This window comes from Pipistrellus kuhlii, unplaced genomic scaffold, assembly GCF_014108245.1.
Source record: "Pipistrellus kuhlii isolate mPipKuh1 unplaced genomic scaffold, mPipKuh1.p scaffold_m20_p_4, whole genome shotgun sequence".
In the NCBI taxonomy this organism is placed as follows: Eukaryota; Metazoa; Chordata; class Mammalia; order Chiroptera; family Vespertilionidae; genus Pipistrellus; species Pipistrellus kuhlii.
Genome location: NW_023425540.1, coordinates 47,421,301 through 47,435,744, shown reverse-complemented (window position 1 = coordinate 47,435,744; position 14,444 = coordinate 47,421,301). Strand labels below are relative to the sequence as shown.

Genomic DNA, 14,444 nt, shown 5'->3' with positions numbered 1-14,444 from the left:
GGTTAGCAGTAGGAAAAATATTGAATTGCTTTATAAACCTTTGGAAAGTTTTTTTTCAGGGACTCTAAAAGAGAGAAAACAATATTTTTATATACCGTATTTTCCGGCGTATAAGACGACTTTTGACACGAAAAAAAGTCAACCGAAAATCGGAGGGCAAAAGACCAAAATTGCACAAAAATTACCTGCAGATTTTGACGGCAAAGTAAGTCTTTTCTTTGAAGTGGGGGGTAGTCTTATACAGCGAATATAGGCCTAAACCTGTGTTTTAACTGTAAAATTAGGGGGTCCTCTTATATGCTGGAAAATACGGGTAATACTATTTTGTCATAACTATCATTATATAAAAGTATATAAATGTGTTGAATATCTGGGCTTTAAAATGCCTAAGTAAACTATAGAACACAGTTACATGTTCAAAACAGAAGTCTGAATTGGGCCTAAGAGAGAAAAAGAGAGAGAGAGAGAAATTACATTAGAACCACACTAGAAATTTCAGTGGTCTTGAAGAGTGTATATATATATATATATATATATAAAGAACCAGGGTCATAATATCCATAACAACTGGAGGCTTGACCGTTTGCCAGGCTGCTTACCTTTTGGAGAGAGAGGCGGGACTGATTAGCAATGGCAGTGGCTGCTGGCAAGGCTGGGAGAGAGAAGCAGGGTTAGTCTACTTGTATATGAGTGAGGCAGATGTCACCAGGCCCTTGGTACAGGAATGAAGCCTAACATTCCCCTGTCCAAATCACTCTAGTAATTTCAGGGAATTTTTTGATTTCTCAGATCTGCTCACCCATCTTGATGTTTGCTTCCCAAAAGTCACATAGGGGAGGTGCCTCACTGCTGAGCCCTTGTGAGGATATTGCTTCTCTCCTGGTGCTCTCAAATCCTTAAAATTTGTGATATCAGTGTCACCACAGCATCTCAAGCTTCATTGTTTTTCAAGCACAAGTTTGGAAATGACCTGAATCCGACCTTATTCCCTTACAATGCCAAGCAATACTGTTTGGGGCTTACATCTCCCAGGTTCACTTGGAAAACATCTCTTTGGCTTCAGGCTGTTAACGCCACTCTCCTAAAGGGAAGACAGGTGCTTCCTCAAGTAGCCAACATTTACTGTTGACTTGTTTAGGCACTTTACATTTGTTATCTAATTTTATTCTTATCAATCCTAAATAATAAAAGGATAATATGCAAATTGTCCCCTCCACCAGGAGTTCCACCAGAGTTCGACCAGGGGGCAGGGCCAGCCCACCAACCACCTGGGTCCCTCCCGGAGTCATCCCTGCCCTCGACCGCCCCTGCCCATTGGAGGCGGGGATGGCCTGCCAACCTCTCACATCCTTCCTTCCCCCCCCCCCCTCGGCCTGCCCCAATCGGGGCAGTCCGGCTGGCCCCCACTCAAGCACGAATTTGTGCACTGGGCCTCTAGTAACCTTATAAACTATATACTATTGTTAAAAATAATGGCAATAGTGATTAAGATAATGTTACTTGCCCAGAGACACAGACAGCTGATAGATAAATGATGGATAAACCTGGATTTTGAACCAAGCCAGAGCTTTCTGCCCCCTGCCCTTCCTATACAAATACTTACACATATTAAATGCTGAAGTGGGCGAGAAGTACCAGGAATAACTGCAATCTGTCTGCTCTCAGGTTGGATCAGCCAGGACACTCTGATACATGTGTATTTAACTGGTCTTTCCAGCTAGAAAGTCAGGTCCACTCAGTTATTTTTATATTCTTCCTCAAATAGTGCTTTTTATAAGGAAAGTCCAGTAATTGGCCAGTCAATGATCAGTTAGGACATAAACTATGAAACAAGGTGGCTACGTGACATGGATAGTCTCTGACACAGCTGGAGAGTTACTCTAATAAAATTGTTGAGACTTGTGGGCCTGGTCTCCTATTGATAGAGTTATATAGAAAATCAATTGAGATCAAACCTTTTCATTATACTGCTATAGCCACTAAGTAGAGGAAGAATGATTATAGTTATGAATATTTAACCATGTTTTCCTATAAATAAATCCCACCTTTACTTATCAAAAGTATTAGATCCACCTTCTGGTATGTATGAGAGACTTCAGTTATCAAACTTCAGTTTGGTCTTATAGGGTACACATTTGTATTTACCCAATCTGCTCAAATACCCATCATTTTTAACAAATGCTATTGGGTGTTTGATTAGGGTTACATAGCTGCTCTGGTATTGTCTTGTATTGAATTCATTAGCTACTTTAAATACTAAAAGGATGAAGTGACAGAATTTACTAATCAATTGATTGACTGACTTATTAAGTTCTAGTGGAAGCCTTGTCACTTTAAGTTAGAAACAATATACTCATGGAATCTTGTTAACCAGACAAAGATGGAAATTATTATGTAATAAAAATGTGTTTGTGAAAATTTTCAGAAATTTTCTTTCATTTGCTTAGAAGTCTCCGAGTATTTCAAAACACCATTTGGTAATTTAAAAGTTTAATCATATTTTTAGGAAAGCAAAATTTTATAATAAAATAAGCTGAATAAAATCAGCTTTCTTTTCTTATGGGAGAGTTTTTCTTTATAAATAGTGACTTTTCAATCTAAGTGATAAAATTTAACTTTGTGATAAGTTGTTTCATGAGTAAGGATAAAGAGATTTAAGAAAATTTTTATTATACATATTTTAAAGGTTCTTTTCATTCACTAAACAGTGATTACATTCTGTTAGGTACAAAAATTTATTGATGGACAACTATACAATAAAGATGAAAACAAAGGGTTTATCTTTTAGTCAAAGTGATATCTGTAGTGTTTAGAATGGCTCTATGAAAGTGATGTATCAGAATTCCTTTTTATTTTAAAAGAATCAGCAGAACATTTATGGAAAGACTATTTTATAATATGAGGTGCAACTCCAGTGAGGATCAGAAAATTGCCAAATTAAATAAATGAATTGTGAAATTTTAATTTATAATATATGCTTCATAGGCAGCAGCTTTTAGGAAGAAGAATCATGTTTTTGCCATGGATAGTAATTCCATGTGTAAATGCACTATTTTGAGGGAACACTTACACTGCTAAAACTTGATAAAAATAAACTGATTTCACGTGGTAGGTGGTTTATAACATTGGTTGGCTACAGTTCAGTTGGCATGAGAAGGTAAATGTTAGTTTCATTTTTAAATTGGGCCCCCTTAAATTTAAAGAGAAAATCTCTTAACTACAAATGTTTATAGAACACTTTAAAATTGTAAGACACTATTGTGGATTACTGACTTAAAAAACCCAGGGCAATTGTTTTGGTAATTGCTTCACTGAGGCCACATGGCTTAAGCAGTTTCTTACATGAGGCATCAAAGGAACAAATATTTGGCAAATTTCCCAATTGTTAGCAGGTGGCCTTTTCCTGTAAGTGACATTTGAATGAAGTGTGACTAACATTCTTTCCTTTGCCCATGGCCCCAAGAATGATTTCCAGTGAAAACTTCTTGGCTTCTGGTAATGTGCAGTTGTAATACAATAACAACAAACTAGCAAATACATAATATTTGACATGTTCCAGACATTGTTTCTAAGTGCCTTAAATGTGTTCACTCACTGAATCCTCACAACAATTCTGTTTAGTAGGTTCAGTGGCCATTTCCATTTCACAGATGAGGAAACTGAGACACATAGAACTTAAGTCAGTTAACTAAGTCACGGAGCTCTTAAGTGGCACAGAAAGATGCAAACCAGACCACTGGCTTCCAGAGACTTCTTTCACCACCGCACCATGCAGCATTCAGGAAGAGCCACAGAACATTTCCAAAATCTCACGTTGCACAATTCATGGGAGGTATCAGGAACCTCTATTATGGATCATTTTGATGGTACATTTTGTACTTTTAAACTTATAACAAAATGCCTAAAAATAATCAAGAAACAGCAGCAGAAAATTCTTGCTAAAGGGCTGCCATCCCTACCAAGCGGTGATTGATGTAAAATGAATAAATCAATTCAAATTCTCTTATGCTATAGTTAATATTTTCCTGATCTTTTGAGTTGTGAGAGGCATGTTATGAATGAAGCTTGGTATTCTTTACTTTCAAGTATGTAAAAAGAGACCACCTGGGGGAGCTGGTTAAAATGAAAGATTCTGACCCAATAGGTGGGCCTGAGATTCTGCATTGCTAACAAGCTCCCAGGTGCGCTGCTCCTGCTGCTATTGGTCCCTGGACCCCCTTTTGAGTAGCAAGGTCATCAAACAAAGTATCTGTTTCTATAAAAGGCAAAAGAATTGAGTATGTGTTTTGTCCTTCCGGTGTATTATAGACCTTTAGAGAGACAATTTACTTAAGACTATTTCTAAATCATTTTATCAGAAAATTCACAGCAGTCAGAAAGCACAGTTTTATTCAAATATAGATCTGATTATGTCACTCCCCTGCTGAAATCCACTACTTATCCAATAAGAACCTTAATCCTTGAGGTAGGAGCAATGCCGGTGGTGCTCTGACCTTGGGAGATGTGTTCACCATATTGTGTCCTGTTGCCCCAGCTTAGCATGCTCTGGCTCAAGCACATGGTGGTCTAGGTGCATTCTAGATGTACCAGTTAATAATGCGGATTTTTCCCCCCAATAGATGGAGTTACACATATGTTGATATATATATATATATATATATATATATATATATATATATATATATATATGCGATTTGATATGTATGCTATTTTGTTGAATTGACAGCAAGCTTCAAAACTTCATATGTCAAATTTGCTGAAGGTATTAACAACTTAGATATTTTTATGCTTAAAAATGTTGAATTTGATGCCAAAATAAAGAGCATTTGTGGGAAGATTTAATTTATTACTTTATTTTGAAGAAAAATTTATCATGTACTTCAGGAAGCTTATGGTGAACATGCTCCATCTCAAGATACTTGTGAGCTCTGGTTTAAACACTTAAAAAGTGATGATTTTTTATTTCAAAGACAAAGAATGTCCAGGTGAACCAAAAAAGTTTGAAGACCAACAATTACAAGCGTTATTAGATGAAGATGCATGTCAAACTCAAAAACAACTTGCAGAAAGATTAAACGTTGCTCAGCAATTTCCGATTGTTTATAAGCAATGGGAAAGATTTTAAAGGAAGGAAAAGGGGTGCCATATCAACTGAATGAGAGACAAATGGAAAACTGAAAAGTCATCAGAAAAATGTTGAGTCAATGGCACAAAAGTCTTTTTTGCAACGAATTTTGAATGGCTATGAAAAGTGGATTTATTTTGAGAATCCCAAATGCACAAAATCATGAGTTGGTCTAGGTAAACCATCAACATTGACTGCAAGGCCAAATCGCTTTGGAAAAAAGACAATGCTCTGCATTTGGTGGGATCAGAAAGATGTGGTGTATTAAGAGCTAAAACCAGATGAAACCGTTAATACTGATTGCTACCAACAACAAATAATCAATTTGAACCACGCTTTGAGCATAAAATGACCAGAGTGTGCCAGAAGACACGGCAAAGTAATTTTGCTTCATGATAATGCACCATCACACACTTGAAAACCAGTTAAAGATATGTTAAACGATCTTTCCTGGGAAGTATTAACCCACCTACTGTGTTCACCAGACCTTCCCCCTTCAGATTACCACTTGTTCTGATCAATGGCACATGCGCTTTCGGAGCAGCACTTCAAAACACACGAAGAAGTGGAAAATTGGGTCTCTGAATGGTTTGCCTCAAAACAAGAAAAGTTCTATTGGGACGGTATCCACAAATTACCTGAAAGATGGGGGAAATGTGTAGCTAATGATGGACATTACTTTGAATAATGTACTTTTGATGTTTCTCTTGAAATTATCGTCTTTTCTTTGATTACAAAATCCACCATTATTAACCTGCACACCTATCTTTATATCAGCAATGTTCCTCAGAAATGTCTTGAGGAAAAAGGCAGCTGCTCCAGCACCAATGACCATTCAATTGTCCAATGTATGTGCCAAATTCTTCCCATGTGCAGATCATTTGAAATGTTGTGTAGGGGGGTCTAGAATCTTCTCACCCACCATATTTTGGAGTAGCATGTCTCAAGACCCATCAGCAGTAGTCTATCTGAACTTTATTTAAGGATACTGAAATTTGAATTCACATGGCTTTTGCATGTCTCTAAGCATATTATATTTTGAATGTGTTTTTAACCATTTAAGAACCATTCTTAGCTGTGGGCCATAAAAAAGCAGGTGTCAGGCTTGATTTGTTGACTGGGCTGTAGTTGCCAACCCTAGAGAATTGTGCAGCACCCCAGATCCCAGGTGGCTTTCTCACTCCTCTGCAGTGCGGTCACTTGGAAAGGAGGCCTGCACACCCCCCAGCATGGAGCTTTCCCTTCTCTCCCAAGGCCTGGGCAGACATTCCGCTAGACAGATAGGCTTGGTCTCTTCCTACAGAAGGGATTTCCCTTTGAAATAACTTTACCTCAAAACTCACCTCTTACTCTTTAGGGCTGCAGCTGCAGAATTTGGACCAATTAGTCTACCCACGCCTAGTGGTCATCAGGCATTGTCTGCAATACCATTGTCTTTCTTGGCACAAAGTGTTTACAAAGATATTGCCCACTTAAGTGTCAACACAGACAAAAATGATAAAGATATTAAGTAGAAATGAGGCCATACCTTGCTTGAGCAAACTAGGTATGTCTAACTTGAAGAAGAAAAGACTAGAAGAGGCAAGATAGCTGTCTTCAAATATTTAGTCTTCATGTAAAAAAAAAAAAAAAAAAAAAAAAAAAAAAAAAGAAAGAACAAAATAGGCTGTCCAATTCAGCAAATGGACGTACATAGGAACAAATTAGAAGGAAATGGATTTTGGCTGTCGGTTAGAAAGCCTGAATTCTCACCCCTAATGATAAATAAGGAAGTCATTTACACTCTGTGTTTCTTTTCTTTTAGTGGTTTTTTTGTTTTTGTTTTTGTTGTTTTTTGCTATAGTTGTTGACAGTATTACAGATCCCTTCTCCCCTTAATTCCCCTTCACCCAGCCTCTATCTCATCCCATGTTCATGGGTTATGAATATATTTGTATATGTTCTTTGGTTAATCTCTTCTCATCCCTACCTCTACCATCTACTAGTCTGTAACATGTATCCATGCCTCTGGACCTATTTTTTTCATCACTTTATTTTGTTCATTAGAATTCACATATGAGTGAGATCATGTGATATTTGTCTTTCTCTGACTGGTTTATTTTGCTTAGCATAATAATCTCCAGGTCCATCCATGGAGTCTTAAAGGGTAAGATAGTGTTCCATTTATAGTCAGATAGTATTCCATTGTGTAATTGTATCGATTTTTAATCCACTCATCTACTACTGGGCACCTGGGCTGTTTTCAGATCTTAGCTACTGTAAATAATGCTGCTATGAACATAGAAGTACATATACCTATTCTTTCTAATCAGTGTCAGGATTCTTATGATATACTAGAGGTCCACTGCACAAAATTCATGCACTCAAGGGGGATGCCCCTTAGCCCGATTGTAAGGAACCCCACTGATACAAGATTTGGGCCAGAGAGGGACATGAGAGGTTGGCCAGTTGTGGAGGGACATTTGGAGGGCTCCAGGGTGTGTCCAGCCCATCTCATTCAGTCTGGATCAGCTGGACCCCAGCAGCAAGCTCATCTACTGGTCAGAGCATCTGCCCCCTGATGGTCAGTGCACGTCCAAGGGACTGGTCGACCAGTCAACTGTCTGCCCTCTGGTTGTCAGTGCATATCATAGCAAGTGGTTGAGTGGCCTTAGCATATCATTAGCATATAACACTTTGATTGGTTGATTGGTTGACCAGACAGCCAGACACTTAGCATATTAGGCTTTTATTATATAGGATTATATGGGATTCCCAGAAGTGGGATTGCTGGGTCAAACAGCAGTTCCATTTTTAAGAGGAAACTCCGTACTGTTTTTCACAGTAGCTGTACCAGTCTGCATTCCCACCAGCAATGTATGAGGGTTTCCTTTTCTGTATGTCATTGCCAACATTGTTTGTTGATTTATTGATGGTAGCCATTCTGGCAAGTGTGAGGTGATACCTCATTGTAGATAGCCAATAAGCATATGAAAAAATGTGCTTCTTTTCTTCATCCACTAAAGAGACTAGCCTATATTTTGGTAGTCCTTTCTGGTAAGAATGATGTTTGCTAACTTGTGCTATCTAGCAGTGGGTCTGGCTACCTTGAATGTCAGTGGCTATCCCAACACTGAAAGATTTTAAAAAGAAGGTAGGCCACTATTTCACACGTGCTAGAGGAATTCCATTTATTCATTCAACAAACATTTATTCATTTATTGACCAGACACTTACCTCTCTGTAAGGCATCTCTGCCCATCATATACAGTAATCTCATTCTGTTTCTTAACCAGATAGAACTTAGTAGAAATCTGTGGGTTTAGGAGGCAAAGTTTTTAAACACCTGCTTTGGCTGTGCTTTGTTATTCTTGCCAGTGCATATTGCTAAAGCAAAATCCCTCTGTGCCTCACAAATAATTCAGTTGAATTAAAATAAAATCCAACATTGGTGACCTGATTAGCAATCGTTTCTTTTCCAATGACTCTCTTAAGTAGAATACCCTTTGTGTTCCCACCTTGCTTTTTTACCATTAGAGCTGCTTACCTAAAGGACTTGCAGTTAATTTGAGTCCATTTGCAAATATTAGAGCCTTAATTCCTAGGTTCAATTTTATAGTAGTCCTGCTTGATGCAATATTAGAAAAGGGTTTCATGGTAAAAAAATACTGTAAAAACACTGCTTACTCTATGTTAAAATTCTTCTTGGAGGTTTACAGGGCACGAATAACTAAAGGCTCTGAGAAATACTGCAGAAAAAACACAACCACATTTAATATTGTTGAAGGCAGCATATCCAAAACATAAGTACTACTCATTAACATCCCATGAAATGCACTTTGAAAATCTCACCTTATAAAAACTGTGGGGGAAAACTCTAGTAGATATAAGCAGATACAGCCAAAACTGTTTCAAAAAGGTCTGCCTATGTACATTTATAAGTATGTAAATAATACAAAATAATTTTTAAGCATATAGAATTCTATATAGATCAGTTTACCAGTTTTCAAGGAATTGGAATCAATTGCCCAAGTATAAACTTTTACTGAAGATAGCTATTTTCTTGATGATTGAGAGTGCTTTTCTACTTTATTGTGACAGACTCTTTAAGACTCAGTTTCTTTATCTGTTAAAAAAAAAAAATGGAGGTGACATTCGCCTCATCAAGTTTTCATGAGGTTCAAGACAAATTGAAAAATGTATGTAAAACACTTTATTTAATGCTTGTACCATTGTGGGCATTCAGTAAAGACCTGTGTCCCATCTCACTACAATCATAGCGCTGAATTAAGACAGTGGGTATTCAAGAGAAATCTGATGTTTAGTGTCTATTTGGGTACTGATGAAAACAGCGTAGAATAAGTTGTTAGTGCTGCATTTCAATTTGTAGATGAGCATTTTAGGATAAAACTTGGGAAAGAGGATCCCTAAAAAGGATGATTATTTTTGTCTTTATGTTTAAGACCCATTACATGGGTGTGTTTTTTTATTTCAAAATTTTCTAAAATAAGAATAATTTTAGGGAAAAAAGTAATAATGGAGTACTGTTTAATTGAAAACAAGTAAATGGTAGGTCTTTATATCGATTGTTAGGCTTTTATAAAAAAAAAACAACTATAAGATTTTCAAAACTATTTTTCAAGACACGTTTCAATTTTATTTTTGTTAATTTCTTGAATGTACTAGTGCTTCCCTAAAGCGATTTTCACGTGATACTCCACCCCCTTTTCCTCAGGTATTAATTTATTGGTCGAGTGTTATAGGTTTGGAGTCCTTGTATTATACGCTGTACTTACTATTCTTGCACTTTCTTTCTCATACCTGCCTAACGTGAGTCTCTGACTCCCTTTGGTTAGGGATGCCTGTTAGGGCCTGGTTAACTTAGCATCCCTAAGCTCATGGCACACTCTTCCACAGCATCTTTGCCAAATCCATTTCATTGACTCAGCAGGAGCTTGTCATTAACAGCATTCTCTAGGAAGAAAACATTAAGCATTCTTGGAAAGCAAAGTGCTAGCGCACCATGTATGGTAAATCTTTGGTGGCAATAAACAGAGTCCCCTGGTGGGTTGTGGTGGAGTTCCTTGCCTGACACAACCCTTCCTTTGAAGCACTAACAAGTTCATTTTTCAAAAGGAGTTTAAAATAATGACTGCGGTGAAAGGGCCCTCCAGTGTGTTATTGAAAAGACAATCTGTTTCCAAATCTTGCATTTGTTTATATAATGTATAAGCCATTTGGTAGATAAAGGAGAAGGCAGAAGGAATTCAAAATAGCAGCTTTATTATTGGTTAACCTTGGGTCAGAGAATATGGCTTTAAATATGTGACTTGTCAACATTGCTCTCCAGTCTAAGCTCATCCCTCCACCCCTCCAGCTGCCCTAACTCCCCCCTCTCCTCCCACTAAACCACCAGCAGAGCCAAAAATAGATATTAGGAAAGCAAGAACAAGAAATTTCCTTTACATGAAGTCTATGGTGCTATTTCTTAGTTTGCAGATAACACTTAGTTCTAGATCATGAAAATCAAATGACAGAAATAAAATCCTGATGAGGAGGAAACAAAGTGATGAGCTTCCCAAATGAACAAGAAAAAGAAATGTACTCATTACAAAATAATCTAGATTATATTTATTTATTTAAGTTGCTTAAGTATAAGAGATAAGATATGAGTCATCTTTAAATAAATGGCTTACATTATGATACTGAGTATATGATACTAATTATCTAAGCAAAATATAAATTATTATTTCACTTTTCCAGTCCAACCTATAGCTACAAAAGTATAGGAATTTCTTTTTAATATATTCTTATTGACTTTAGAGAGGAAGGGAGAGGAAGAAAGAGATAGAAACAGCAGTGATGAGAGAGAATGATTGATCAGCTGCCTCCTGGGCACCCCACGCTGGGGTTGGGGCCCACACCTGGGCATGTGTCCCGACGGGAATCAAACCATGGTCTCCTGGTTCTTAGGTTGCCACTCAACCACTGAGTCACACTGGCTGGGCTGAACCACTCTATTTTTATTTTTATTTTTATTTACTTATTTGTATTGCTGAAAGTATTGTATATGTTCTCCTCTTCTCTCCCATTGACCCCCATTTCCCTCCAGGCCTTCCCATATTGTTGTCTGTGCCCATGGGTTATACATATGTGCATATAAGTTCTTGATTGCTGATTTTTGAGGAAGTTATAATAAAACCAGAGGAAGACCTTAAAGGGGAATTAAGGTAGCTGTAACTTTGTGAGAATTCCTAAAATAGTTTTATTGAGAAATCAGTTGATGAACCTGATTTCTTGAATCATTCTGAAAATGATAGGGCCTACAGGTTTGAAAAACAAATTTAAATTTACTTGTATACTTAGTAGCATAATTCTGAGAACACTATAAATGTGAATTTTTCATGAATTTAATGTTCTCAATAAAGAATAAAGTACTATTCAGAACACAAATTGCAAAAAAGAGATACAAAGATTTAACTAGTTTTATTAAAATAAATAGATTTTAATAGCAAATGGGTATATATAGAATAATTATATTTGTCATCTAATGATACCTATATTCATTTATTTATATTTGTATGTAATATTAATAAATACTATACCAAATATAATGAATATCACTTATGAGTAGAATTTTAGTTTCCTTAATAGGTTTTTTATGATTTCTAGAATGAATGTGAATTACTTTTAAATGAAATAAAGGAATTGAAATGTTTTCTTAAAGAGAGAAAAGCATTTTTGATATAAAAGCAAACTAGGGATGCTTATCAAAGGATTAGTGATGTTATTGTGGTCCTTCTCACAATTTTTCTTCCACGTATATCCATAATATTTCAGAAACAATGCTGAGTTAGATGAGCCATTGCTCTCAAAGAAAGTGGCATTTCTCTTACTATTAATCAAATGCATTTTTACAGCATTATTTCAGGGTAAGTTATAAAAAGGTAATCACATTTGCAGATACCTATCTTACTAAGTCATTTTTATTCTTTCCAAGAACACACCTTTCAAGAACAAGGTCTTGATACAGAAAATACTATGAACCAAGTACCCAGCTTGGTGGAAGCCATCTTTAAAATACTATACTATTGCAGTTTTTCTCCACAAACATTTGGGAATGTTTTTGTGAGCTACATGGAAGAAGAACAATTATGGGACTTTTTATATAACATTCCAGGTATGAGAAATCTATAATTTTAAAAGAAGCATTATAATGATACCTAAATGTATATTTAAAGGTGTTTTAAAAGTTGTAATGATATCAGTTTTTCTGGATCTGTTATTTGTAAAATGTTATTATTATTTTTGCTTTGTTTTCAGTATAAAGGCATTTTTTGCAAGTCATTAGCCATTAGTTCCTATCAAAATTAAGTATACTTGAGACAAGGTGAGGGGCAGGAGGAGGAAAAATTATGTGATGCAGATTATTAGAAAGTGTTCTCTCATAAAAATTTAATATCTGCCAAAGATTATGTTTTGCTATTTAAGATATAAGACCCTAGTAAGATGTGAAAAAATATCTTGTGGCTTTAGGGTGCTTTTGTTCAATGAACTGATGGATAAAACTAATGGTCAATTTTCTTCAAATATAAAAGGTACATATTATGATGACAATGGTAATCTATATATATAAAAGGCTAATACGCAAAGTGTCCCCTCAGGACTTCGACCAGGAGGCCAGGAGTTTGATCTCTTACTATGACGTGTGCTGACCACCAGAGGACAGCATGAAATGAAGGAAGGTGCTGGCCATCAGCTAGAAGGCCCCAATCAGCTCTGATCACCGGCCAGGCCTAGGGACCTTAACTGTGCATGAATTTTGTGCACCAGGTCTCTAGTAAGAAATAAGTCAGGGTAGCAGAAAGAAGGAAGAAAGAAAGGCAGAGGTAGAGGGAAAAAGAAAGGGAAGTAAGGCCAAAAATTTAAAAGAAGAAGTAATGAAAGAGGAAAATCATCATTAACATTGCAAAGTATATATTTTAATTTTTATGTGTGTATGAGATATGTATTTTTAATAAAATTATGTCATATTCTAATCTGGTTTTATTTTTATACTAAACAATACATGGCTTTATTGTGTAGTAGATTTACCTTGGCTAATTAAATAAATAACCAATTATTGGACATTTAGGTTTTTTTCCAATTTTTATATCCTTTCTATAACCATACTTAATTTATGAGAATAAAGTTATAGAGAAGGAGTAAGTGAATTAACAGATAAGTGAAGGTTAGAGTTTTTGATATTATTGCCAAATTGTCATCTAAGAAGGTCATTTATATTTGCAGCAGTCGAGTTCCAAACTACTAGGAAATATAGTTATTCAGTGTTATTTTAATTTCTATTCACTTTATTGTCAGAAATTTTTTTTATGATTTCTAGATTAAAAGATGCTCTACTTTTCTATATTTATATTAGATCATTGAGAAACGGAATTCTCAATTGAATAAGGCACAAAATATTGCATATACTGCTAACTATAATATGCTATCTGGTTTTAAAGTCTCAACGAGCATGGAGTCCGAGCAAGAGGTCATTCGATGCTTGAGATTGGCACTGACTGAGGCTGTTAAAGACATTGTACAGCAGATCGTATCTGTGATGAGCTCTGGGAGAAACTGCAAGACAAACTCAAACAAGCATGGTGTTCCTGAATGTCTGCGTGCGAGCATTCCAAAAGAATGGAACTATGTTCCAAAAGAAACAAAAAGGAAAGAATCAAGCAAAGGTATATTTGTTTATCTGTAAGAACACATCCCTAGAGGATCCATTTTCTAGGATATGAGGTCAAGTAAAGTGCTAAAAATAATAAGATTTATAAATGATATTAGTCTTATTCTTACCATGTATATTTGGGACCTGTTATTTTCTTTTCTGTGAATCATATGATCAAGGAAACTAGAAATGAAAATGACTCAAATGATCATTTTCTTTATTTAACTTTTAATTCTGAAATCTATGTAACATTTTGTGTCCATGCAGTATTAACAGATTAGTCGCATGATTTTGACTAATTTCCTTTAAATCTACTGAGTAATCCAAAATTCATATTCTCAGGAGGATTGCTATGATATTTAGCTTAGTTGTTCTTTCCTTGAATTTTTCCCCTCAACCACCAGTTATAACTATCTTTCCTCTTGTTAACACACTTATATTGTATATGTGGCTTTTAAGTAAAAATAGCACCCAATTTAGTAACCACATATTTTTCTGACAGGGTATTTTTTCCTCTAATACCAAGAGTTCTGAATTTAGTGCATTGTTCCTATTCAAGGCAGTGCATCTACCAAGTGTACGTAAGAACCATCAGTTACTTACGTTATTAATTGACTTTATTAA

At 36.0% G+C, this 14,444-nt stretch overlaps 1 protein-coding gene across 1 annotated transcript in view; it reads left to right on the top strand.

Annotated features, from left to right (window-relative positions):
• Positions 1–14,444, top strand: part of KIAA0825 (KIAA0825 ortholog) — a 319,903-nt gene that overhangs the window by 132,479 nt on the left and 172,980 nt on the right. The window contains exons 14-15 of the mRNA XM_045571737.1: positions 12,105–12,284; positions 13,609–13,833. Coding sequence (XP_045427693.1) covers positions 12,105–12,284; positions 13,609–13,833 — 405 coding nt within the window. The remainder of the gene's footprint in view (positions 1–12,104; positions 12,285–13,608; positions 13,834–14,444) is intronic.